The sequence below is a fragment of the Telopea speciosissima genome, chromosome 1, assembly GCF_018873765.1.
Source record: "Telopea speciosissima isolate NSW1024214 ecotype Mountain lineage chromosome 1, Tspe_v1, whole genome shotgun sequence".
NCBI classification, from domain to species: Eukaryota; Viridiplantae; Streptophyta; class Magnoliopsida; order Proteales; family Proteaceae; genus Telopea; species Telopea speciosissima.
The window spans coordinates 34,089,484-34,117,286 of record NC_057916.1 but is presented as its reverse complement, the minus strand read 5'-3'; the positions used below and the strand labels follow the sequence as shown (position 1 = coordinate 34,117,286).

General features: G+C 40.9%; 1 protein-coding gene and 1 long non-coding RNA gene across 3 annotated transcripts; one reads left to right on the top strand and one right to left on the bottom strand.

Moving 5' to 3' along the window:
* Positions 1-55: 55 nt before the first annotated feature.
* Positions 56-27,552, bottom strand: LOC122649136. Its single transcript, XR_006331169.1, has 2 exons — positions 27,523-27,552; positions 56-186 (listed from the first exon to the last, which is right to left on the bottom strand). It is a non-coding gene; the product is annotated as an uncharacterized LOC122649136 (long non-coding RNA).
* On the top strand, positions 20,317-23,699 carry LOC122649135 (protein indeterminate-domain 12-like). 2 transcript variants are annotated; one of them, XM_043842509.1, is made up of 4 exons: positions 20,317-20,509; positions 20,600-20,996; positions 22,676-22,971; positions 23,002-23,699. In XM_043842509.1, exons 1-4 carry the CDS (start codon positions 20,338-20,340, stop codon positions 23,610-23,612), a joined length of 1,476 nt encoding a protein of 491 aa, XP_043698444.1. In that variant the 5' UTR covers positions 20,317-20,337; the 3' UTR covers positions 23,613-23,699. The 2 variants fall into 2 exon arrangements, with proteins under 2 accessions (XP_043698444.1, XP_043698443.1); XM_043842508.1 differs by having other exon boundaries at positions 22,676-23,699.
* Positions 27,553-27,803: the final 251 nt, after the last annotated feature.

The window sequence follows — 27,803 nt, the reverse complement described above, 5'->3', positions numbered from 1 at the left end:
CAACGGCTGGCAACACCTTGGGCGTCCCCTACTCCCTAGAGACGATCTTGATCCGTGTAGCTTAGCTTTGATTATGGGACTGACCATATTTATTCAGTGCTGGTGTTAACTGTTAATGCTTCTAACAATATTCTTATTGATTCTGATCTTATTATTTTTTATGCAAGTTGACGTGTCACATATTTTCTAGGCCGCATTTGGTAACGGTCGGAACTTCGTTCTTTGCCATTCTTCTGTTCTTTGAGAACAAAAAAACACAAAATCGTGTTTGGTTTGCCGGTTCGTTTTATTGGTCTTTCAGAACGAATCGGAGGGAAATTTGATCAAAAAAAGGTTCTTTACACACCATCTCAAACACGGTCTGTAAAGAACGAGAACGACAAAGTCAAGTGAAAATCGAGCAAATACCCGTTATTTCCCATTGTTTTGAGGAAGCACCCTTGTGATCTAGAGCGGAAGAGAAGGGGAAGAGAAGGAGCAGAGGAGGAGACTTCTACCTGCAACTCGTTCTCTCATCTCTCTCTTGCTTTCTGTCTCTCTCTGTCTCGCTCTCTCCCTCTCTCTGTCTCTCGCAGTCTCTGCAACTCTCTCTCTATCTCTCTCTCGTAGTCTCTACAACTCTCTTTATCTCTCTCTCACAATCTCTGCAACTCTCTCTCTCTCTCTCTCTCTCTCTCTCTCTCTCCTTGATTCACATATTTTTTTCTTCAAATCCTTTGAAATCCTTCACAATTTCTTCCTCATCAAAGACGATTTCAATTACAGCTTCTGATTTGAAATTGCAGAGCTTAATCTTAGGGTGTCCATTCTCCGTTACAGGGGTTCAGAGGAGAGAGAAGGGAGGGAACCATAGCAATCCAGTATCGGAAGCTAGTTATCCATTACTGTCATTGTTCGAATCCTAATTTTATGTGATTCTCTCGTGCACTTCAAGCTTATGTTGTCTGATGATAAACTCATGTCAGAAGCTCAAGAAACCCTAGCAATCCAGTATCGGAAGAGCTCGACCTCCTTCACCTGCTTATCTTATTTTTCCCAATTCGTTTTCGCATTTTTACGATGCTTGGATTGGAAGCCTGGTTTAGGGATTTGACTGCATCAGAAGTTCCAGTTTCCAGTTTTGTTTTCTTTGTTCTCTTTAAGGTCTTTGCTTGAAACCTTCTTCCCTCCCTTGATTTTTGAATGCGGAAATCTTAATTACGATCGTTTGCAGCTTTTGTTGGTATGTCATCCCTGGCTACCTCTTCCCTACATTGACAAGCATCTCATGGGTTTGCTGGGCATTCAAGAACTCCGTCACAGCACAACAGGTTGGTTCAGGCATGAAGGGTCTTGATATAGCAGGCTTTAACCTTGGATTGGTCCGTTGTGGCTTCCTTCCTCTTCAGTGCCAAGAAGTTCCCTACATTCTCATCCCAGTTGTTCACATCTTTTTTGTTAACTATCAATGGCTAATATTTGTAACAAACACCATTTTCGTTCTGAACACGTTCTTGAGACCGTTACCAAATGGTTATTTTCGGTCACAAAATGCCGTTCCAGACTAGAAACGTCAAAGAACGTTTCTAGTCAAGAACGGGTGTTCTTTGTTCAGACCGTTACCAAACGTAGGCTTAGTATTCAAATTACATGGAAGCGGTTTCTACCTTTGACATCGTGAACCGAATTGAATCGTACTATTTAACTGAAAGTGCATTGTTAAACGGATCCGGATCCGGATCCTACCCAATGAGGAGATCCCTCAATGAGCACCCAATGAGCATCCAATGGTTGGCTGGCCCAGCGTGTGCCGAGATATGTGCCAGCTAGCCCAGCCGTTGGATGTCTCATTGGTTGATCTCCTCATTGGAGAGGATCTCCACGCCCGTTTAACACACTTTGTAGGATTTCCTCTTAGGTGGGCTAGCATGGTTGAATATTTGGTTTCCAAAATCGATTTAGTGGTGTTTAATGGTGGAGTTAGCTTGATTCAATACTTGTAAGTGATCATTAGTGTGATATTAGATCATATTTAGCACACCTTAATAGTATGAAATACAATGTTGTGGGGACCTAAAAATTATTCTTTTAATGGAAAAGAAAACCCCAATTGCTATTATAGGGTAGGCCTCTATCCTCATCCATATTCACCCATATAAATAGTTGATACGACCCATTAAGTGTTCAACATAAGGAACCAAAGATATTGATGAGAATTTACCAAAAAAAAAAAGATATTGTTGAGAAGGCCAATATTTATGGTGCTATGAAGGAAACCAAGAGAGGGGGGCTACTCTATTTCAACCATAGATTTAGATATGCCATTAACCCCTTTTGCTCTTGTAGATATATGCTCATTGATTTCTATGATTTGGATTCTGCATCAGGTATTATTTCAATGGTATCAAAGTTGGATCATGATAGAATCAATGGGTTACAATTTTATTTTATATATATTTGATTAAACCGTTTCAGTAGCCATGGACTGCGGTTGTCAATTTGCATACCCTTTATGATTGATGCCGAAAGATAGCCAGCATCACACCTCTATTCACCGATCAATTTCGGATCAAAAGACCTTTCGGTCACTGAAAACTGTTGAGACCTTGGCTGAAGCCACAGTCCTTTGAGCAGTTCGACCCCTGTGATTGCAAACCTAGTGGAACATCGTAAGATGGCAAGCTGAAGTTTTTTTTTTTTTTTTTTGACACTAGAATTAATCGCTGGTCTTGTTTCCCTATTCACCAGCATTTTTCTGGGCCAAGGCTGTTGTATTGGCCACTCAAAAAAAAAAATCCCGAATGACTTCCTTGTTTTGTGATGTATTCACAGTCGTCAGGCACTTTTCACAAGCAATCTCGTCTCTGAGATTACTCTTCTTCGTCGGAAGGTTTTGAGGGTAACAGTTGCTTGTATTGGGTACAATGGATGGCGTTTTGAAATCTCTGAAACTCGCAAGGGTTTACACCTTCATTCATGGTCTCCGTTGAGTTTTACCGGCATTTGAGGCCGGGATTATGGTCGCCCATATCAAGCCGTCAGTCGCCCGAGATTTATGTTGTCGTCGGTGGCCTATATTGACTGCCGTTGGAGGACGACATCCATTTACAGAAGGATTCAGATCTTCTACGACATAACAGGTGGCAACCATTGTCTTACCCTCTATTGTGAGAACGACACATGGCATAGGAAATATCTAACGGATGTTTTTGAATTCTTTCAAAGTTGCTCGATGGAATACGGTTTGATTAATAAAACAAAACGGACCTTTTCACTTAAACCAAACTGACCAAACCAAAAACAAACCAAAACCCTATTTTCCCATTTTCTTCCTCTACAGAACTGGACCTGTCCCCTTCTTCGTCTCACAAAACTTTATTTTCCCATTTTCAAAAGCAAGAGATTCTACCAACGCTTCATTTGCTGAGGCCATCCGGAGAGGGAGATGTACCACAACGGCGACCAGAACAGCGGTGGCGATTGGATCAAGAGGAGGATCAAAGAATGTAGGGAAAGAGATGAGATTCAGAGGGGGTACGGAGGAGACCGTTGGGGGGAGATTTGCAACGGAGATCAGAGACCCATGGAAGAAGACAAGTGTGTGGTTGGGGGTTTTTCCCACATTTCTTTTTTTTATGCTATATTATATATCGATTATTGTATAAGCTTTGCGATCTGGAGGTTTCTTCAACTTCATGGGCTTTTTTGTTTTGGGGGGGGGGGGGGGTGTTGGTGGATTGGATCTAGACTGGAGTTTTGGTCTGTGGAACTGTTGTATCTTACCCATCTTTTTTATTATACAAAAGAACATAGAAAATTCTAATTCAATGAATGAGAAAGAGAAATTGCAATCTCTACTGGGCATCCTCACCCTCCCCCTCTCTCACTCTGACTTCTCTTGTATATTCTTGTTTGTAAAATTCTGATGCAACGACTTGTGAAGAACAACGATGAATAATTTTCTTCTTTGATTTTGATTAGTAATGGAGATTTGAGTGTCTTTCTGTGATGGGTTCAGATTCCTTGCTCGAGCTGCTATTTTTCCATCTGTAGGAAGCAAGAACAGGGATCGGAGTCATAAATAGCTTTTTAGGATTGTGCAAGGTAGATAGCAGGGCACCATTAACAAACGATTTGAGCCAAAACCCAGAACCAGAACCAGAGCCAGATGCCTGATAGGAAGAAAAGAGGAGAAGAGAGGTTTCCATAAGCGTGAGAGCAAGAAGAGAGGTTTCTCGCCTTAGGTTTGGTAAAACGATTTTCCTTTCTCTTGAACGGCAAGTGAGAAGAAGAGGGTTTTGTTCTTGAAACCGTGCTGGCCTTGGTCGGTTTGTCTGACCGGTCCGGCCTGGTTTACTGGGATTAACCGATTTTGACAAACAAAATTTGAAAAAAATTCAAATCTGGCCGTTCGATCGTCCTCTTTACACGTGTTGTTCCCAGAAGCAAGGGCAGGACAATGGTTGCTACTCTTCAGGCCGTAGAGTATCTAAATCTCTTAGGCCCCGTTTGTTTGCCGGATAAAAAGGGGTGGGAAATTTGTGAGGGTGGTACCCACATGTTATGAGTTGGGATGACAAGGAAGGGCAGGGAAAGGAAAGGAAAGGAAATGATAAAAAATAATGGAATATATATTTTGTAGTAAGGTGGGATTTAATGGAAGAGAGAGGAAATGGATATGGAGTGGGATTCCATGTGAAAGAAGAAATAAGAAGAAGAGAGAGATAGACTCAAAAGTAGTGTCAAAATCCTACCAATTTTGGGAGGACTTTGAAAGTGAATGGGATCAGAAAAAGAGGGGTGTCACTTCATCAGACAAGAATAAATGCATTTAATGAATTTGTCTGGAAGTTTCCCACCTCATGTTTCCAAACACACATATCCTTGGTATTTTGTGGGAAAATAGTATACTTTTCCCACCCCTTTTTGCCTATCCCACTTTTATCTGGCAAACAAACGGGCCCTTTATAGAAACGCTTCTTTGGGTTTTGTTTTGTGTTTTTTGGGGAAGGAGAGGGAATATTCCCCACTTGATTCCCCCATTATTTAATATAGAAATAAAAATAAAAAGATTAAAAACCCATTGGGCTTGGATTCGGCTCCTCTCTAAGGAGCTCTGGGCCCTCGGATTTTAATCCTCTCCAATTCCTAAAAGTGTGCAGTGCGACAATGATAGGTGGAGATGCCGACACTTTGCAGCTTTGATATCCAACAGTCCGAGCTCAACAAAAGTCAATGAGCTCGGACCATTGGATGTCCAAGCTACCATGTGTCAACATATCCACCTAGCAGTGCCGCACTGCACACTTTTAAGGAATTGGAGAGGAATATTTATGGCCCGAGGGTATCCGAGGATACTGGGTCACTGGGCGTGTTAGGATTACCCTATGATTAATCTTGTAGTTATATGGTGTACGCCACGAGACCCACTCTCCTAAATTGTTGAGACTCTAAACAGACAAGTATGTGAATTCGGGAAGGATACAATCATGGGATTTGGGACGTCTCGATGAAAAAAAAAAGAAAAAAACCTCAGAACCCTAACATATATATACATTACTACTTTTAAAAGTCCAAACACTTTTTTTTTTCATATACTTTTTCTGATGACAAAAATACCCTCTTCAAATAGACACACCCCTTCTTTCTACATCCTCTCCTATTTTTTCTCAAGTGTTTCTCTCTCCTATTTTCTCTCAAGTCTCTCTTTCCAACTACCAATACTCTCTCTCCAAAATAATTACCATTCTTCACCGTCTCTCTCCCTCTCCCTCTGTCCTTAGTTTTTTTTATAGTAAGTTATATTTGTTAGACATAACAAACCGAAAAATAAAGAAATTAAAATGACTCGTACAGTAGATATATGACAATAAAACTAAATTAACTTTTAAATGTTTTTTAAGCTATGAAATAAAATATATATTATCATTTTTTTGAATCCGCTCCTATTTTTTCTCAAGTCTCTCTTTCCTATTTTCCCCACGTAACTACTACCATCTAAACTTTTTTCCAAGTAGTCACCCCCCTTCTTCCCGAATTTTTCTCCTCTCAGGTTCCCTGCCGGTCAGGTGTGCAGGTTCCTCTCATAGGAGGGCATAAATGACAGCCTCACCCCACCGGGCAGTGTGTTTGGGCAGGGGGTGAGGTCGTCATTTCCGTCCCTCCTATGAGAGAAACCTGTACACCTGACCGGGAAGGGAACCTGAGAGGAGAACGATCCCGTTCTTCCCATATCATCTCCTATTTTCTCTCAAGTCTCTCTCTCTCTCTCCAAATTAATTACCTAGTAATCCCTCTCCAACGATCAATTGTCCTATTTTCTATCAAGTCTCTCTCTCTCAAACGACCAATTTTCTCTCTCCAAAATAATTACCGACCAATCCCTCTCCAACGATCAACTCTCTCTTTCTCCAATGAATAATTAGCAACCAAAAAAACTCACGCCTCCTCTTGAAACAGTCACGTCTCTTCTTCCTATTTCCTCTCCTATTTATCCTTTCAAACCTCTCCCTCTCTCCAACAACAACATTTCCTCTCAAGTCTCTCTCTCACTCCAATGACAACAATCTTCAATATTCTCAGTCAAAGGTGCAATTTTAATTATACTTATTTTTATTGCTCATTTTCCCCCTACAAATATTTTAATAATAAGACATAAATTCTTTTATTATACTTATTTTGGTTTCTCATTTTTTCCAAACAGATAGTTTGTTTAGTAATAGTTCATAAATTATTACTAGCATCAATTTGGATATTTTCGTCGTAGAAAACTCTCATTTCGATTGCAGAAAATAGATTTGTGAGTATATCTATTATCATGTATAATTGCATCATCTAATAAGCATGTTGTATACTTGCATCTTATGAATTTGCCTATTGAATTGTGATGATTATGTGATGTGATTTTGGATTATGTTGTTTTTGCTAGGCTATGGTGTCAAGAAGTGCCGGTACAGGAACCCTACGAGATATATCATTCTTGCATGTCATATTGGTCTGTATGAGCCATGTCGTGTTGGTACCCAGGTGCTAGATGGAATGGGACGTTGATGCATTCAGAATACCTCTCAGGACGATAGGTTCCATGTAGTATAACTGCGATTAGGGTTTCGTTCCCTATGCTACGACCTTTACCAACAGGGGTTTAGGTGTTGGGTGATCAGGGCTACCTATTGCTTGTGGAGTGTGAGAGTGGTCAGGTCAGGGACGACCATTGGTCATCGGGATCTACCTCTGGGTGGTCTGGGACTATGGTCTGCGCCGGTCTCATGATAACAATTAAGGTTGCACTGTGGTGATAATCTAAGTGACCCACGGTGTCTCCCGAGTTGTTACAGTAGCATATGCTTAGTGACTTAGATTTGTGTGTTAAGTGGAAATATATTAATAATTACATGCATTATGGACTATTTGTGAGCTGTGTGTATGTGCATCCCCATCCACTCGTTGGGCTTAGTGGAGCTTACCCCTTTGTATACACTCTTTTTAGATGTTGATGCAGATAATGGTTATTTTGCGAGTCTTGAGGTCCAATCATCGGACTATGATTCTATCGGTACTGAGGACCTGAAGGTTGTGATACAGGAACACAACGATGGATGTCTTGGCGATGATTGTGCCTACGGGGCGCCTTGAGTTGGGATTTAATCCCCTTTTGATTCTTTTGGGCCTTGTGCCTTTGTATAAACATTTCACTGTTATATATGTATATTTTGAGTAGTTATGTTATGGTCAGTCGGGATAATTGTTAAACTTTATTATGTATATTAGCGATTGGACATGTTTTAACTACTGTTTAAACGCTTCTGCAACATTGATCTCATCTTGGAAATGTAATATTTCTTTACCTTCCGCACTTTGATATTTATGTGATGTCTATATTAGTTTGACTGTGATTTGGGACACTGCATCGAGATCCTAGTAGTGGTTTGGGATGTTGGGAAGCATCCTAGTCATACCAAAATCCTAGGGTGGGGGTTGGAGTGTGACATGATCGCCGGATCCAGTAGTAAGTGGTAGCTCAATCAATCCGGAAACCTTGACGGAGGCACCGAAGAATCCTTGTAATGGATAATCCACGGATTTCAGCCGCTCGACCCAGGCGTTTCTTCCCAATTTTTCATTGTGTATTTCCTTCTTAGCATCCATGGTTTCCATAGCATTCATGTACTTTTCATGGCGGGCTAAGAGTTGATTTAAATCATCAGGGAGGTTTTTTACACAATGAAAAACTGAGATCAGTATCAATGATACTAACCGTGAGAGTGGCCTTTCGACGACAGGATCGAGGTCTTCTGTCACACCCCTATCCCGACAAGGGATAAAATACAATATCAGGGTATGATTGGGGTGACACGCGTCATCCCACCTCACCGCCAGGATCTCGATGCAGTGGCCAACTCACAGTCATAAACCAATATTACAATACAATAATATTAGAGTGCGAAAGACAAAGGAATATTACATTCCGAGATAGGTCAGAGTTTGCGAAAGCGTAAATGAAATGATTATAAGATGTTCATTGGCTAATGATAATAAGTAACATAGTTACAAAATTCCTATGACCATCAAGTAGCTACCAAAAAGGTAAAACATAAAAGTTTATACAAAGCACAATGCTCTAAAATAATAATAAAACGGGAACGATCCCAAGTAAAGTACAACCCGTAGGCACAATCATCATGGGCAACCATAGCCATGATCCTCGATCACGGTCTCGCTCCACAAGAATCATCTCGCATCCAAATCTAAAAAGAATGTGTACACGGGGTTAGCTCCACCGAGCTAGTGAGAGAGAAAGGGGATGCACAATCACACAATCACAAATAGTCCATGGTGCATGCTATTATTAATTCATTTACCACCTAACACACAATGCTAAGTCAATGGGTATATCTCGCTAATAATCTCTGAAAGACATTGTGGATCCTTCCATTCTCACCACAATGCAACCTCAATTATTACTATGGAGCCCGCGTCGGTCGTAGTCATCACCACCCGTGAGGCGACTCCGATAACCATTACTACCCCCGGCCTGGCCTCTCTAACTCTCCACAGCAGGTGCTCGCTACCCAACACCTAAACCCCTCGTTGGTAAGGGTCGTAGCATAGGAACGAGCCTAACCACGGATATACTACATGAATCCTATCGTGTTGAGAGGTACATCCGGGTGTATCAACGTCCCATTCCATCTAACACCCGGGTACCAAAGACAACACGGCGGATACAGAAGAATGAGATGTAATATACAATTCTAAGTAATTCGGGGTTCCGTGCGCATTCCCAAGACCGTAACCCAACACAAATCCATATCATCCAAATCATCATCATCGAATAAGAATAAATGCAAATATGCAATCATGCTTGAATGATAATGTCACAATATAATTCATAAATGCATGAATAAGCAATAGTAAACAAGCTCAAACAGTCACCCAAACCCACTCACCAATTACTTCAAATAGAATTTGTATAAGCGCAACGATTCTCGCTCAAAATCACTCCATTGCACATATGTTGGCGCCTATAGAAGTGAATAAGAGTGTGAGAGAGTGTAGGGGAGGCCTCATAGAGAAACCCCACGTTTACATAAGTTATAAGCCTTAAAGCGCATCGGAGGCAACGTCGGACTCGGCGGGCTTGCCTCCGACCTTGCCTCCGACCTTCTTGCAGGCTCAAGCCACATCGAAGGCAAACATCGGACTCACGCAGCTTGCCTCCGACCTTCCCTGCAGCTCGGGACACATCGGAGGCAAACATCGGACTCACGCAGCCTTGCCTCCGATGCAACCCAAGTGTGATTTCAAGGTCTTTAAAAGCCCAGGGTTGTCCCATTTGGTTCTCTAAGCCTCAAGGGACTAGGGAGGGGTGTCTTGGAGTCTATTTGGGTCTTAGAAACACCCAACATTCAAAGAGATTTAAGGGGTTTTAAAGGAGCCAACAACTCCGAGTCCGATTTGGGGTTCCTAGGTGGTTGGAACCTTAGGCCAAGAGACCCGCTTGGAGATCTCAAGGGATGTAGGGAAAGTAGGACAAAGACATCCTACAAGGGGAAACCAAACATGGTTCAAGCTAACCCTTTGGGTTTCAAAAGGAAAAACCCCATCTTGGGGCTGCAACCAACGAACCACCCAAGCTCAAACGAGCAAGGGGGAAAGAGAGAAAAGGGGGGAAAGGGGCACTTGGCTTACACAGTCCGAGATACACAAGATGTGCCCTCTTTAAAACTCCAAACCCAAGATCGTTTCCTTCTTCTTCTTCCCTTCCTTCTCCTCCTTCTCCTCCTTGCCGCCTCCTCTCTTCATAACTCCCTTCTCAAGCACGGTTAGGTTAGGTTAGGTAGAAATGAGCCAAGACTAATGAGTAGTCCTACCCACCTCTCTCTTATAGAAAACCACTATTAATGGCCTGTTTGGATAAGGCCTCATAGTGTACCCTAGGTCTATTTGGGTAGGGTCAAACATGGCAGGCGCCAATAGTACCTTAGCCACGGGTCTCACCCACAAGGGTCCTTATTAGCGGCATTGGATGCGGGGGGGAGGCAACCAATAACCTTGCCTCCGATGCGAGTAGGAAGGTGGTTCCCACCATAAGAGGTCGTGGCCTTTGGACCACACTTCGAGGGCTTTGAGAGGGCGGTAAGCACACAATAAAATTTGGTCAACTACTTACCCCCGACACGTCAAAGGGCAACCTCCATGGTCCCGACTAGTTTCCATAGGCAACCTCGTACTATGGTCAATATAGTCTGGTTTGACCACCAGGTGAGAACAACTCACCGGCATACATGGCGTGATAACTACACGTCACGGGGAAGAATTAATAATTAATTATACTCCTGGGGTGCGGGTATAACATCTTCAATTTCTAACTTCATGCAATTGAAACGGGCGATGAAGTCTTGAAGAGACTCATCAAACTTTTGTGTCAAAGTAGTTAGATTGACCGAGGTCTTCTTATGATTGCGACTACTTGTAAAAGTAATGGCGAAAGCTGTGCTGAGTTTCACTTGGGTGCAAGTTTGGTGAACCATGTTCTCGCCGCTTCCCGGAGGGTCGTTGAAAATGCTCGGCACATGATGGGATTAGAAGCCCCAAAAAAATCCATGAGGGAATTGAACCCTTCTAAATGTTGAGCAGGGCCAGTGGTCCCATCATAATATTCAAGAGCGGGCATCTTGAATCCTTTGGGAAACGGAACGTCCATGATTTCATCAGATAAAGCCGTTCTGCCAGAGAAGATAGGCTTCTCAACTTCAGCTTGTATTTGGACCATTTTCTGCATCTGATCTTGCAATTCCTTAACTTGTCGGTCAAGGTTATCTACCTCAATCTTGTTAGTGGTTGGCTTCTTCGGGGGTTCCTTGGAAGTCATTAGTGTCGCGCCGCATGAAGGTTTGGCTTGGGTTCGACTATGCGCCGACGAGAATCTGTGGAAGAGGATTTGTTGTGATTACAGTCGGCTTGTTTTGGTTGATTGGCCATGGTTGTGCGCGAGCTTGGGCTTGTGTAACCACCTGCCTGTTCTGATTGACAACCATGGTCAAGGTCAGAACTTGTTGCTGGAGTTTCAAATTTATATTGGGTAACAACGCCTTGAGGAACTTGATGATTGCTCGGCAATTGTTGATTGGGTTGGTTATCTCAGTTATCTTCTAATTGAGATGTGCATCCTTGGATTTTACCCCCATGACTCGTGGTGCATGGGAGTGCCGCAGGAGTTGAAGCTTAAATGACTAGAGATAATCTGGTGGCGCTATTGGTAACAAGGTGTTGATCTCTCTCTTGAGAAGTTTCATGTTGAAGTTGCAGATGATTCAATGTCGATGGACATGACGCTCTAGTAATCACCATCTTTGGTCTTCGTGGTTGGATCACAAGTATTCTTGTTGTTTCCCACAGATGGCGCCAATCTGTTGCTACTTGATTCCGATCTAGCTGAGGTGGATGTCTTGTGGAAGGAGTAGAGAATGGTCGGAGGAACTCGAGGTTAACTCGTGGTATCTCCGATGATAAAGTCAGAATCGGGTAATAGGTAAGTAAGAGTGAAAAATGAAAAGAGTAATAAATGTGAATACCTACCTCTTTCCATTAATAATCCTTTTAAAATCTAGGTCGGTTTGTGCTACAACCCAGTTGAATGGAGGGTGAACTATTACAGCCCACTGAGTTAGGTTGATTTCCTTGACTCGCCTTCGAAGAGATTAGAAGGCTAAATATCTCAGACGTATTAATTATATGGGGTCCACTGGGTTCTATGTAGATATCCGGACCTTCTTGTTATGCTTGCACATGTATGGGTATATTTTTAGATATATCAGGGACATCTCTAGATTTCTATTGAGATCTGCCTACACGACCAGTAGCAATGTCGGTGGAGATTTCCAATCAGTGTAGCAGTTTTCATGGCTTAAGTGGGTGAATGGAATTGCGGGAACCATTGTTGTTACAAATTCATTTAATCCATGCGCACAAGTCAAAATGTCAGTCAAAGGGAGCAAAAAACTGATAGAGTCAAGAAGAAGATCAATCTAGGCGATTAAAGAAAGAGTTACAAACCAAATCAGAACATCTATGAGGTAAAAATAAATAAAAGAGAGAGATAGATGAGGTAAAGATATAAAATGCTAAATTGAGAGTTGAGAATGAGTTCGATGGGTCGAAGTTTCAACTTCAAAATCCACCCGCCAATGCTAACCTGGAAGGTGGAGAGGGCAATTTATTATATATATATTAAAAGAGAGAGAGAGAGAGAGAGAGAGAGAGAGAAAGAGAGAGAGGTCACCTGCAACACTGTCCCCTTTCCTCCACTGCCCTTCGCGCAACTTCCTAGCCCTTTTTCTTCACAGAACACCACCACCCACCCCTTGCAACTCCCCTAACCCACCTGCCACACCGCCCCCTTCCCAACTCCGCCCTCCGCCCTCCGCCCTCCGCCCTCCGCCCTCCCTGTGTATTGTTGATGCCTTGGTGGAAAGATGGAGTTTGGGTTAGCCAGTTAAGGGTGCGTTTAGAAGTAGCGTTGCGACCTTTTTCCCGAATTATATAGGAAAAATTACTTGATTAACCACTATTAGGTTTATTTTTACAAAACTAACTCCTTATTATTTTAATTAACAAAAATAAACTGTTTCGAGTTTGGGTTTACAAAACTAAGCCAAAAAGTACCCATTGCTCATTAAAGGATTTTTTTTGACAGTTTTAGCCCTCCCTCCCTCCTCCTCTTCGTTGCCCCCAACCAGTAATGTCTCGTGCCCACCCGCCTCTGCCCCTTTCTTCTTCTTCTTCTTCTTCCCATCCCCTTTCACATCTCATCTCTCTCTCTTGTCTTCTATTGCAATAGCAACCAACGAAGATTTCAGGGGTGGGGATGGATGGGATTGGGTAGGAGGTGATGACGATGGGGCAGAGGAATCGATCTCTGATGGAGTGGGGCGGGGATGCGGGTGAGCTGGTGCCAGGGGCTTTGAGTATTGGTGGCCGGCATGGTAGTTGGTTGATTTGAAGGGTGGGTGAGGGCAATGGTCTCGAAGAAGAAGAAGAAGTGGAGAAGGCGATCCCGGAAGCAGCCGGCCTCTGTAACTTGCAGTAGCCCTGTTCCGTCAGTTGCGCTTGCCATCACCCATACCGTGACCTCCTTGTATCTTCCATGCTCTTGGAATTTTCTGACGCCAAGCACAGGTTGGGATGCCATCGCTGCAGGAATATCATAATAATAACTAGATCAATAGATCGAGAAAGAGAGAAAAAATATTTTTCTGCCGCACAAATTAGCGCATACAGGAACTTAATTGAAATGTAGCAAAGCTTTGGGAGCGTAAACAAGAGAAGTCTAACCGATTACAAAAACCTTTAATCAAACATGGAGAAGGCAACGCATTCTTTGGAAGTATCTCTGCGGAAGGTTTACGCCAACAATCTGCAAAGAAGAACACATTCGTGATGGTAACAACCGACTCAAGTAACCCGAGGTGGACAAGCATGGATTCATTGACCTGCACCTAAAGAAGAGGAATTAATGATGCACAACATACCACCATCTCATCTCATGCTCATCAAACACAAACATAGATGTCCGGAGGGATTCAAAAAGGGCTTTTTTTTTTAAATGTGATTGAAGAAGGGAATTGTAAAGCTATAGAAATTCAAATAGAGTATTTGCATAAGAATTGGTTTGACCTCGTTGGCACTTGCAATGGATTGGTTTGTTTGGAATCAGTGCTGCGGAAATTTAGTTCTATCGTCATCTGTAATCCTATTACAGGTGAGAGTTGGTGTTTTTCTAAATTAAAACCTGCTGATGGGTTCCTTAGCTTTTGTCGTAAGAGCCTTCCTAGAATTGGTTTTGGCTTTGATCATGCAGCGGGAAAATATAGAGTGATTCAATTCTTGTATGATGATGAAGGCCAATTGGTGGGTGAAGTCATCACTTTGGATGCGAGGTTCATGGAACGAGAAGCTAGAGCTGCCGCTGCCTTTACCCAATTCGGTTCAGTTTGACGGACTATTGGAACGTCCAAGATTCCAATCTCAAATTTCGTTGGAGATTATATGCCACCAAAATATTTGCACTTCCTTAGTCACCGCTTGAGGGATCGCAGTGACAAACGTAACGGTATCATTAAATTTTCTGTAATAGCGCTTGGATGGCAAAGCTTTGCAGCAGCTTTGCAGGGATGGGTATGTTAATGAGGAGGAGGAGAGGAGGAGGGAGGGGTAAAACTGTCAAAAAAAAATACTTAGATGAGCAATGGGTACTGTTTTGGCTAGTTTGGTAAACCCAAACTCAAAACAGTTTATTTTTGTTAATTAAAACAATGAATGGTTAGTTTTGTAAACATAAATCTAATAGTGGTTAATCAAGTAATTTTTCCAATTATATATGGCTTTTGGTCTTTGTGGGTAATCATGTGTTTTTTTTTAGATGACATTTGTGGGTAATCATGTTGTCATTATTGTCAATTTGTCACACATACTGTGGACCCCATACATCCCTTAATTCGTTGTTGGATCCATCATGGAAAATTGGAGATAGACTAGCGACTACTTGCCGTAGGAGAGGAGACTAGTCACTAGTGTGATCATAATCAACATATATAATATAAGAGAGAGAGGGATGGGAAAAGTTAAAACTTAGAAAGAAGAAAGATCTGGTTCTCCCCCGGCCGTGTGGGGGAGTTGGGGGGTCCAGCCCAGTGAAAACACCATAAAAACAGAGATATGATCATTTTATAGGGACCCACTTGGATTCCATCAGTGAAATTATCAAAACCATCCTTGTTTTATTGGGCTGGACCCTTCAGCTTCAGCCACGGCTAGATGAGAGCCAAATTGCCCTCGGCATGCCTGGTTGTCATGTATCGGAGGACATGGGAAGCCAAAGCCAAGAGCGGTGCCATGTCAGTCCCATAATACCGGCAATCTTGGCTACTGGAGGCACGTAATTTTGACACCTGTATGCTACGTTACGAATCGTCCTAGTCAGCACCTGTGGTTTGTCAGCCTATTTGCTTTTATCTTTATCGTGAGCTTACATCTTTCTGTCTCTCTGTTTAACTGTCACTCACTACACTCACGCCATATATACGTTGGTTGGGTCCCACAATTACACACATTCACGCGGCTGGACAGAGCAAGAAATACGCCGTGTCCGGCTTCCCGGCCTCCGGCGCTCCGCCGACGAGGATTTCTTAAAGACTGTAAAAACTTTACCTGATGAGGAGGTCAGAGAGGGAGACGTTTCTTAATTCCGATAATTCATCCAATGGATTGGAATCCAACTAACACAAAACCTTACCCAAACAATGGAATCGATCGACCCTTTAGAATAAGTGGTGGGTTATTGGTTAACTGGACCCACCAGCCTTAGACCTTCCCAACCTGATCAGTAAGTCAAAAAAGTCCAACAATATAATGCAAAAGAGAGCAGGGGTCGTAGCTGTAGATAAGAATCCAAGAGAATAGAGAAGAAACCCGTGAGTGAGTTGTGGCCCACGATGTACTTCTTTTCCCATGAAATCTGATCATCTCTCTCTCTCTCTCTCTCTCTCTCTCTCATGGTTATATCATGGTTCTAAGTATCGATATCGTATCATCGTATTGGGCGGTACGTACTGGTTTCGCTAGTCACCGATATTGATATCATGCCAATACTATATCGGTAGCATGGTACAAATAAGGGATAAAATAAACCGAAAACTCATTTTATAAGGAAATCGAGGGATAATTTTATTCGATATAGCTGATTCAGGCCGATACTGTATTGGTATCGTATCAGTTTTTCATGTTGCCGATTATTGTTCTGATACCGTGTACTGAAACCATGGTTCTATCTAATCCAAATAGGAATTTAGCTCGTCTCCAGGGAGCCCAACATGCCCAGGGTGCATCCAGTTGTTGGGTTGTGCCGTACACATCCCTAGGCGTGCGTCGAGATGTGTGTGGCACAGCTCAACCACTGGATGCCCCCTGGGCATGCCCTGGACGCTGGGCTCCCTGAAGACGATCCTGGTCCTCCAAATAGACACGTTCCTCACACTCAATGCATGTATCTAACAATTTGGATCCTCTGCTATGGCCCGCCCGTGACTCACAGGCAGGGCATGGACCCCACCTGATTAGGGTGCTCGGGTAGTCATTTCACCCCTGTGTGAAGCCACACATCGGCCGCATGGGTAGACAGCAGCTGAAGATCCAAATTGTTAGATACATGCATTGAGCATGAGGAACGTGTCTATTTGGATTGGATAGAACCAGTATAGAGAGAGAGAGAGAGAGAGAGAGGGAGATGCCTCATTAGAGCTATATCTACCCTTTGAAATTGCCATTAAATGGGCTGAAAGGCTTCAAGTAACAGCTGTTACATTAGGGTAGCATTTGGTATGCATTCTAAGTTGATGTCACATTCTCAGATTATAAAAATAGTTGTTTTTGTCGTTCGAGAATGCGAAATCAACATAGAATGCATTTCAAGTTTGCATACCAAACGCAGCTTTGGATTAAATGATAGCCATGTTTAAAATCCCAATTCTTATCTGAATGATAAATTTTATTTATTTTTTTGATAAATTTGAAACAAAATATGTATATGATGTTCATTCTGTTTTCGTGTGTGTGTGTGTGTGTGTTTTTAAATAAATTGGATAAATAAAAAAAAAACACATTTATTAATCATTGAAGAAACATATTTAATGTTGGTTATGTACAAAAACACAAATTTTTAACAAAAACTAATCCAATAAATCTGAATCTAGAACTCGACTTTCTCTATCACCACCACCTCCATCATCTCCCCAACCGCCACTGCCACCGCCACCACTGCCACCACCTTCATTGTCACCACCACCACTTCCATCATCACCACCATAGAAGATATATTTCTGTTAATATGCATTCTATATGTGTTTTTTTTTTTATTTAAAGAAATATATTTTCCCAATTTTATCGTACAAATTTTTTTTTTATACAGAAATATTCCAAATTAACAAAACATAAAAATTATTTTTAATTAACTCAGAAATACTAATCTGGAATAGAAACATTTCCACATAGATCCATTGAAACTATGATCATAACCGTTCAACAAGTAGACTATTCTTCCAACAATTACATATGTCTTCCCAATGTGTTTTGAACTTTCGAGCTGAGTTTCAACTCTGTTATTCTTCATAACTATGGCCAAGCTGAGATGATTATCTCTAATATGGATGGTTAATTAGCACAAATCACTTAGGATTCCAAGTAAATTTGTTGGGCTTATTAAATAAGAGAATAAATTTAGTTGGGCCCATCTCATACACGCGGTGCCCTTATGGATTGGGATTGCATGGTTATCTGCCTCGTGCCTTAGAGGCCGTTGGGACTAAAGGGCAGCCACGTTTAGTAACGCATGCCCTCTTAAAAAGAAAAAGGATCCCTTAAGCTAGATGGAATGGCAAAATTGACCCCTTCTAAACTCTATCGAATTCTAAAAGTTTTCTCATAACAATAAGGGCAAAAGAGTCCGCATGACCCATCTATTACATCCACATGGCTTTAGATTTGGGTTTGGAATATTAAAAAGTAGAAAGATAAAAAGAGGAGACCTCCGAAATTCTCGTGGTGGGGTTAAGGTTGGGCCACTTTCACTATGCACTAGGAATAGGATGAAGGAGAATACCAATAGAAGAAAGAGAGATCTTTTTTTTTTTTGGGTAAAAATAGAAGAGAGATCGGAAGAGGGAGAAAATAAAAACATTTTTAAGCAAATAAATTGGGTATAACTAAGGCATCCATTAGAATATACCTGGCCAATCAATTAATTATTTTAAAGTTAGTAAAAAAGCAAAAACTATTTTCATATGCGAATGAAAATTTTTCTAAAAAAAAAAATGTGAATGAAAAAATAAAAAATAAAAGGTTTCTTACATATAGAAATCATGAAAGCTAAATTGGAGGTTGTGGACTTACCTCCAGAGAAGAGGATTAATGTTGCTGCCATTTTGTCTAATTCTTGTTCATATTCTCTATTTGATAATTGATACTCTCCCATCAAGGTGGTTATCGGGTAGTTATTCCCAAGTCTCACTACTATTCCTAACATGACACATATAGGACACATTGGCTTACATTATTCCACTTGACCTATATTGCCACATGTCAAGTAAAAGATATAAGTTCAAACTGAATGTATGACGACCATACAGAACTTACTTCAAAGGAAGTAACAAAATGTTCAATATGAAAACTTCATCCCACAAACCATGGTAGTGAATGTCCATACAAAGAAAATATTTCTATGTATTGTGATAATTGTGTTTCTGATCAAAACAAACATTAATGTGGTGGTGAGTGAGACTTTATTGAATCAAAACCTAATGATCAATTCTTGGTCCAACAAATATTGCCCTACAACCTTATGGGTATCTCTCATTACATAACTTAATGTGATTTCCAAATTTCACCAAAACAAAAGGGCCAAAGATATATCCAAATAAATAACTGTACAAATCAATCTGTTTGGCTGATTGAAGGTTTCAATTTCGAAGGTGATTATGATTTCAGACAAGGGCATTAAAAAAATACTAAAAAGAACTAACAAAAATATGTTAGAAAATAATGGGTAAGTAAAGATGCAACTATCTAAGGGAGAAAAATAGCATGGCTGACTCTCTAGCAAGGAAGGCCATGTCGGTTGCGTGTACGATAATTTGACCTATTTCCAATCCATAGATTATGGAATTAGTTTCTTCTCTATCCATATATAAATGTATAATACACAATAATATTAATAAATCTGTTACTTCCTACCCAAAAAAAAAAATGTAATTATCCAAAACTACCCTTGAAAATCTTTAAAAAAAAAAAAACAAACAAATTAGAAGGACACATATAAACTGCATTGAGCTTTTACATGCTGAGAGTTCCCTATTATTAAACAGGCTTTTACCTAAGGTGAGAGTCAATCAATGGATCAATCATGTTTGCGTGAGATTTTTGAAAAGTTTAAGACTTGTGAGTGCCTCTCTCTTCTTGCTTTTTACCAACCAAAGCTTTTTAAGCTTCTCCTAAGCCTTCTCTTCTTTTAATATCATTCCATTCAAATCAAGGTCTTTTTACGGTTTGGGTGTTCTATAACAGGAACAAAGGAAACGACAGAAAGTGCCAACGTCATGCTTGGGCAATAATAATAATAAAATATAAAAACAATTAGCAAATTCAATGCATCGAGTGGAAGTGGTATCGAGTGATTCCTGGTCTCTTTCCTTTGCTTCTTCCTATCTTTCTTTCTTCCAGCCTCCCTACTTTCCAGAATCCCTAAACTTTTTCTGTTTTGTTTTTATTTTTATTTTTTTCTTTCCTTCTGAGTGTCTCTCTTTATTTTCTCTAGTTTGACATATCTTCTCCTTAGGGTTTAGTCTGCCACTGTAATCATCATTTCTTACTTCTCTTTCAATACCCAAGTGACCAAAATTCTCTCACTTCTCTTCACGCCCGAAAGGGTTAATGGGTTGTGAAGATTTGGGTAGAAACCGATCTGATTCTCTAATTTTTCCCTGTTTAATAGCTTGGTGGCCTTGAAGATAGTATCAAGAGAGAGAGAAGAGAGAGAGAGAGGAAGAGAGTGGAACCATATTTCTTATTTTTGTTGCAGAGCTACCCAAACAAGCAATCCAAGAGTAGATAGTGAGTCTGAGAATTACCCATCATCATTTCCTCACGAGATTTGCTTTTTACCCAGTATTCCTGCCAGCTGGCCATTGATAGATCTATTCATTTGTTGCTGTTCATCCCCTGGGTTCAGAGTTAAAAGTGGGTTCTACAGAGAAAGGCAAAGTTTTGGGTTTTGGTTCTAAAATTTTCTTTTACTAGTAGCAAGGCATGTTACCAGCTGCAACCATGTCTAATTCAACTTCTTTGTCTGAAGAAGCTAGTGTTTCTTCTGGTAATAATAGGTTTCATGATTTAAGTAGTTTGAATCCCATATTCTCAACCCTTTCTCCTCAGCAACAACAAAAGATTAAAAAGAAGAGAAATCTCCCTGGTAACCCTGGTAAGGTTAATTTTTTTCTCCTAGGGTTTGGGTTTTCCTTTGATCTTATAGCTTCTTCATCTTTATGTGTCTTGGTTTTGATGGTTTCAGATCCAGATGCTGAAGTGATTGCTCTATCCCCAAAAACTCTATTGGCCACTAACAGATTTGTGTGTGAGATCTGCAAGAAAGGTTTCCAAAGGGATCAGAACCTTCAACTTCACAGAAGAGGTCATAACCTCCCATGGAAACTAAGGCAGAGAACCAGTAAAGAAATAAGAAAGAGAGTTTATGTGTGCCCAGAAACCTCATGTGTCCATCATCACCCTTCAAGGGCTCTTGGTGACCTGACAGGAATCAAAAAGCATTTCTGTAGAAAGCATGGGGAGAAGAAATGGAAGTGTGAGAAATGTTCAAAGAGATATGCAGTTCAATCAGATTGCAAAGCTCATTCAAAAACCTGTGGAACAAGAGAATATAAGTGTGACTGTGGAACCCTTTTCTCCAGGTAATATATCCTCTTTTTCTTTCTTCCCTCATTAATTTTTATTAAATATATGTTTCTTTTGGGTCTTTGTGTCTGTTTGTTTGTCCCTTAAGGTTTGTCTTTTTAAGGTCCTTATTATACCAGTTCTTATTACTGGCTTTTGTTTCTTTATTTCTTTGGACTCTAATGGCCTCTGATACAAGTGGGAAGTCTAATTAGGTCTTTGTTTTGGTTCAGATGACTTAGTTTTGGGTTTGTTCTTACACTAGAATATTGGTAAGGTTTTCATGGAATGAATCTGAAACTAAAATGCATTAATTAATCTGAAACCCCACTTGTAATTACCTAATGGCTTGTTTGGGCCTTTCTCTTGTTCTAGTTCTCGATTCTTGATGCATGAGATCTAGTTGCCCTCTTTGTTTCTGGGTTCAAAACTAAACCATAAACCCATGAAAGGTTTCCTTTTCCCTTTCTGTTTTTCCTGTTCTTGTTTTTTCTTTTCTGGTGTACCTTAGGCAGTGGGAGTTTCTGTAACTTAATTTTTAAGGCTATGTTTGGATTCATGGCTGATAAAATCCATGATTTGGTTTTCATAATGCTTTCCATTATTAAAATTTGGGAACCCTCTCTCTGAATTGTGAGACTACTCTGAATTAATTAATAATACTAAGAACTTATAAATCTGAAGAAATATCTAAGATGAGAGCTGGTTTGTCTCTCTCTCTCTCTCTCTCTCTCTCTCTATCTCACCCAAGTACTATAGACATTATAGATGTATGTCTGGTCTCAAGCCGTACACCGGCCTTGTCTTTCATGATTTCTGAAGACCTTTCTCATTAAAATTTCCGACCTATTCTGCATGCATAACCCCAATCCATTGCTCTCTCTCTCTCTCTCTCTCCATACACACATGCACACAAAGACAGATACACACGTACGAGTCAATTTACTTGTTCTACCCTCCATATATTTCGAGCCATATTTGAATTTTTCATGAAAAAATTTGCTCTTTAGATTTTAAAAGTTCCTCTCTAAACTTCTAACTAGGCGAAGAATGCTTTAGAATTTTCTTCTTGTTTTAAAAGTTGTATTTTCTGTTTTATTCGAAGGGAGATTAACAATTATGCTGACTGACTCCCTGACAAAGAAGACCCTATCTGTAACGTGCACGATGGTGTTACCTATTTTCGATCCATGGTTATTGGATTTATGTGTCCTACAGCTATGAGCTTTCACATTATCTAAATAAAGTGCTTTTTCCAAACAAAAAAAGTTTCTAAACCTTACTTGCCTTCACTTCATGCTTCATATTATCTTCCTCACTTGATCTATAATAATCCTTAATACTCTTTCTTTGTCAACATTCTTCCTTGATCCTTTTTTTCGGTGCATGCATTATCATCAAGAAAAAAAGAAAGATTTCTTTTGAAATCTATCTGTCTATTTTCCTACATTTAAAGTGATATATCGTACGATAGATCCATACGGTAAATAGGAAAAAGACTTTCTTGAAAGAAAGAAAGAAAAAAAAAAAAGGAAGGGGGGGGGGGGTGGAGGGGAGAAGAAAACACAATCTCTAGACTAGAGTACCCCTAGATTTGTCTTTATCGATTGCTTATGGACTGTGTAAGTCAGCATAAATCTCACTTTTGTTACTTTGTTGCTGAAATTTACTATTAAGTGAAACGTCAAACGTACAGGAAAGACAGCTTCATCACTCACAGGGCCTTCTGTGATGCCTTAGCAGAAGAGAGTGCAAGACTATCCACAAACCCAAACCCAAACCCAAACCCGAGGGACCACCACTCTCTTCATCTCCACCCTCAAAACCCTGCAACTCCTCTCTTCCCTCCCTTCTCATATTCAACTCAGCAAAGGCATCAGCAGCAGCAGCAGCAGCAGCAGATGATGATGATGATGATGACCAATCCTTCCCCTCCTACTGGCGTCTCCCTCAATTCATGGGACCCACATCAAATCAAAGATGAAATCCATCACCCTGATCATAATCATCATTATCATCAGATCCCAAGAATCTCAGCCTCTCCTTTCTTGCAAGAAGGTGAAATCCCTAAACAGATGATGATCACGTCACCGTTTCAGCAGCTCAATATGAACACTTGCACTCCCCACACTACTAACAACATAGGTCGTCCTCCTCATATGTCAGCTACTGCACTCCTTCAAAAGGCTGCAAATGTTGGTGCAGCTGCCATTACAGTTGCTGCACAAGCTCAATCAGTGGGTCACATGGCGTCTTCCATTACTAATCGGTTCAAGATGGATGGGTTCAACACAGCAGCAGTAGGTAGTCACATGGGTGGTGCTGGAATCTCGCCGGAGTTTGCGTCAGGAAATCTTGCAACGTGGCGGAAAAGTGATCGTCTGACCAGAGACTTTCTGGGTCTGGCAGGAGAGTGTTGTGGTGGTGGTGGCGGTGGCGGTGGCGACTGCGGTGGCGGAGATGAAGTACTCATGAATGTTAATGTTGACGTTAGAGATGATGTTTTATCGTTCGATGGGGGAGTTGAGTATCCACCATATTACCATGACGAGTCATTGTTGAAGACTTCTTCTACCTCTGGCTTTGGATTTGCTGAGCATTCCTCGGAGAGCGAAGCGTGGGGAGACTGTTAAAGCTTCAAGCCTTCATCCGATCGGCGACTGTAGAAGAAGTGATGACTTGAGGATATTAGAAGAGAAGTTTTTTTTCTTTTTTTTTTCTTTTTTTTTTAGAGCATTTAAAAAAAAAAAGAAAAAAAGAGAAGGCTTAGTTAATAGTAAATTTCGTATTTGGACAATAATAATAAACGTGTCATTTGTCTGTAATTTCCAGTAAAATTACGACAATGCCACTGTTATTTTGTTATAATATCCTTTCTTAATTTTCAATTTAATTTGATGAAGGATATTTTGTGCTTATTTCCATTTTCCTCCGTCATTCTCGTGGTAGGGCATATGGTGGTGGTATTGTCTCTCTCTCTCTCTCGCCGTTGGTTGATCATTTGTTTGTTCTAGTGGTGCTTTCGTTGGCCTTCGGAGGAACGGTAATCGGGTGGGCCCGGTGGGGGAGGTGGTGGCATTATCGTAATTTCATCTGGTTTGCATGTACAAGAAACGAGAGTCCCTGCATGTGGTGACGTGGGTCCATGCACTGCTGCATGGTTATTCTGCTATCATGATCCATATGGTTCTTCTATATGTCATGTGTGTGATTTTGCGTGCAAAAGAGTGAGCATCCATCTAATAAATTTCGGGCGTTGGGTGGGGCGGGGGAGAGAGATCATTGTCTGGGCCTCTAGAGCCTCTACATGCGTTGGTCGATGAGAGCATGTACGCAAGCATCATTTTAAATGGGATTTTTGTCTTTTTATGGGGTAATGTGATAATTTTGTGCACTTCTATATGTAGGCGTTGGAACCACTCGGGTTACGCAACTAGGAAGGTAGTGTTCTTTTTTCCTAAAATGGGAGGGGATTCTTTGAAAGGTAGTGTGACCACAAATTGAGTGCAAGAGCCTGCAGAAAGCATCAATAGGAGGTGGAATTTCCGTCTTTCATAAGGGGTAGGATGGTCATTTTGTGCTTCCCTGTGTCTAGTCTAAGGGCTACACTTCGTTTTAGCATTCTTTTTCTAAAACAAATACACACTTGGGGATATAGACATGCATAAATTTTTTTTCTTGGTAAAGACATGCGTAAATTTTATTTTTTTTGGTGAAAAGAAAACTCTTTTATTAAAGCTTGTTGAAAGCAAGGTATCCAAGTTACATAATTCAAATAACCAAGGAGTGGAAAGTGGTCAGTTAGTCTCACACGCACAAGACATGACCCTTTGAGCTAGGGAGTCAGCTATGCTGTTAATCTCTTAGGAAATGTGGTGAATGGAGCAGCTTTTGAAGTATGTTACAAGCTGCTAAATATCCTTCATAATGTTGAGGGTATCAAAGTGTTAATTGTATATCACTAGAATCATGGAATGAATTGGTATATGTCTATTGATGTCAATGTATCAATATATACAAGGATTACATGGGTCAATCACCCTCAATTATTCCCTAATTAAATCCTATCAATATGATATGGATAGGAAAGAATCAATTATCCTAGTCAATGGATAGGCTCATATGGTAAGTGTCAATTATCCTAGTCAATGGGTGAACTATGAAGACTCATATGGTAATACTCCCCCTCAAGGTAGAGCGTGCAGGTCACAAACGCCCAGCTTGGAACTAAGATGCTGAAATTGTTCACAACCAAGAGATTTGGTAAGTAAGTCTGCAATCTGATCCGAGCTAGCAATCTTGGTCGGTCTTAGGAATCCTTGTTGAAGTTTGTCGCGAACAACATGGCAGTCGATCTCGATGTGCTTAGTGCGTTCGTGAAAAACAGGATTGGAGGCGATGTGGATGGCTGATTGGTTGTTGCAATACAATGGTATGGGGGAAGATAAATTAATTCCCAAGTCTTTCAAGAGATAGGATATCCATGAAAGTTCACATGTTGCAACCGCCATTGCCCTGTATTCGGCCTCTGCAGATGATCAAGAAACAGTGGATTGTTTCTTGGTCTTCCAAGAAATTGGACTTGATCCAAGGAGAATGCAGTACCTTGTCATTGATCGGCGGGTCATTGGACAAGTCGCCTAGTCCGAGTCACAATATCCCCGAAGCTGAAGCTAGGAGGTGGAGGAGAAAAAAACTCATTGCCCTGGGGTGGCTTTCAAGAATCGAAGAAGCCTATGAGCAGCATCCAAATGTGGTTGTCGAGGTTGATGTATAAATTGGCTCAGAATGTTGACCGTGTGAGTAATATCTGGGCTCGTGACTGTGAGATAGATCAAGCGCCCAACAAGACGACGGTAAGGTGAAGGATCCGATAATAAGTCCCCATTGGATTTTGTAAGGCGCAAGTTCTGTTCCATGGGTGTCTCGGCTGGTCTAGTTCTTGTGAAGCCACTGTCTTGTAAAATGTCTAGTACATATTTGCGTTGTGAGAGATAAATGCCCTTGGTTGATCTCGCAACTTCAATTCCCAGAAAAAATTTCAAAGGACTAAGATCCTTTATGTGAAAATTATTGAATAAGAAATTTTTAACTGTGTCAATCAAATCGGCAGTGGTTCCAGTGATGATAATATCATCCACATAGAGCACTATATAAGCACTCTCTGTTTGACGATGCAAGGTGAACAATGAGTGATCAGCTTGAGATTGAGAAAATCCGAAATCCAGGAGCACAGTAGAGAACTTAGAGAACCATTGTCTAGATGCTTGTTTTAAACCATATAAAGATTTTTGAAGTTTGCAGACGAGTTGCTCCCCCTTACGACGATAACCCGGGGGAGGGGTCATGTAAACTTCTTCATCTAGGTCCCCATGCAAAAATGCATAATGGACATCCATCTGATGTAATATCCATCTTTTAACAACTGCTAGAACAATAAGAGTGCGAACTGTAACGAGTTTTGCAACGGGTGCAAACGTATCATGATAGTCAATGCCTTCCACCTGATTGTAACCCTTAGTGACAAGGCAAGCCTTGTAAAGTTCGATTGAACCATCAGAACGCTATTTAATCTTAAACACCCATTTGGACCAAAGTGGTTTCTTCCCGTGTGGTAAGAGAATGATAGAACCACATTCGAATGAATTGGTATATGTCTATTGATGTCAATGTATCAATATATACAAGGATTACATGGGTCAATCACTCTCAATTATTCCCTAATTAAATCCTATCAATATGATATGGATAGTAAAGAATCAATTATCCTAGTCAATGGATAGGCTCATATAGTAAGTGTCAATTATCCTAGTCAATGGGTGAACTATAAAGACTCATATGGTAATACAAAGGGAATCGACGCCAGATCACCATTAATTGTTGAGGCAAGAGTCTTGCAATCTGTTTCCACCACTATATTCTCAATGCATTCAGACGGGATACTGTACAACAGGCCAAGCCTAAAAGCCAAGCTAGGCATCTCCCTGGAGGATCGAATTGAGCTGGGATGGAGCTGAGATTGCCAGCATGCACTGGGTTTCTTCTGGAATCACGAACTATACAGCCCAATCCTCCCACTTCTCCTCTCATTGATGTATCCAAATTGAGTTTCAAAATTCGGAGAGGGGGAGGGGTCCATGAAATATTCCAGTTGTTGATTACCCTGTTCTGAGTAAATAAATGAATGAATGAAAAAATATATCCCATCACCGATTCAAATTCCAAATAGACATTTCATCTTCTATGTAATGTATAAGGACAAACGATAGCTCGAAGATGCCCTTTCAGTGTACCGTACCATGAAATGACCATAACAGAAATCAAAAGACAAGACCCCGACCCCCCCAACAAACAACAAAACAGGCCCCGAGGACAAAGTGCGCGCGCGAGAGCGAGAGAGAGAGAGAGAGTAAAATAGGAACTGTAACAAAGATGTGGTGGTAAGAGCATGTCGGTGGTGGGGCGTTGGAGGCAAGAGCCCACACTGTTGTCTTTTCTGTGGTTTGACAAACGTATCCCTGAGTTCTGATCCCAAAGAGCCACTTTATATTTTTATGATTTGTATGTATCTTACACCTTACCTTAAAAAATAATAAATTAAAAAAGTGGGTTTTGGACACTGATTGCTTCATCTTCATCACTGTTGAATTTTGATGCCACTATTCAAGATATTTAAAAGTCAGTTAACTTTTTGGGATTAGTGTGTGATTTATGTGATTACACTTTCCTCAAATAAACTATTCAAGATATTACCTCTTTTTTGCCATTGCACGGTCCCAAAAGTCAGTTAATCTTTTGGGATTGATGTGTGGTTTGTGTGATTA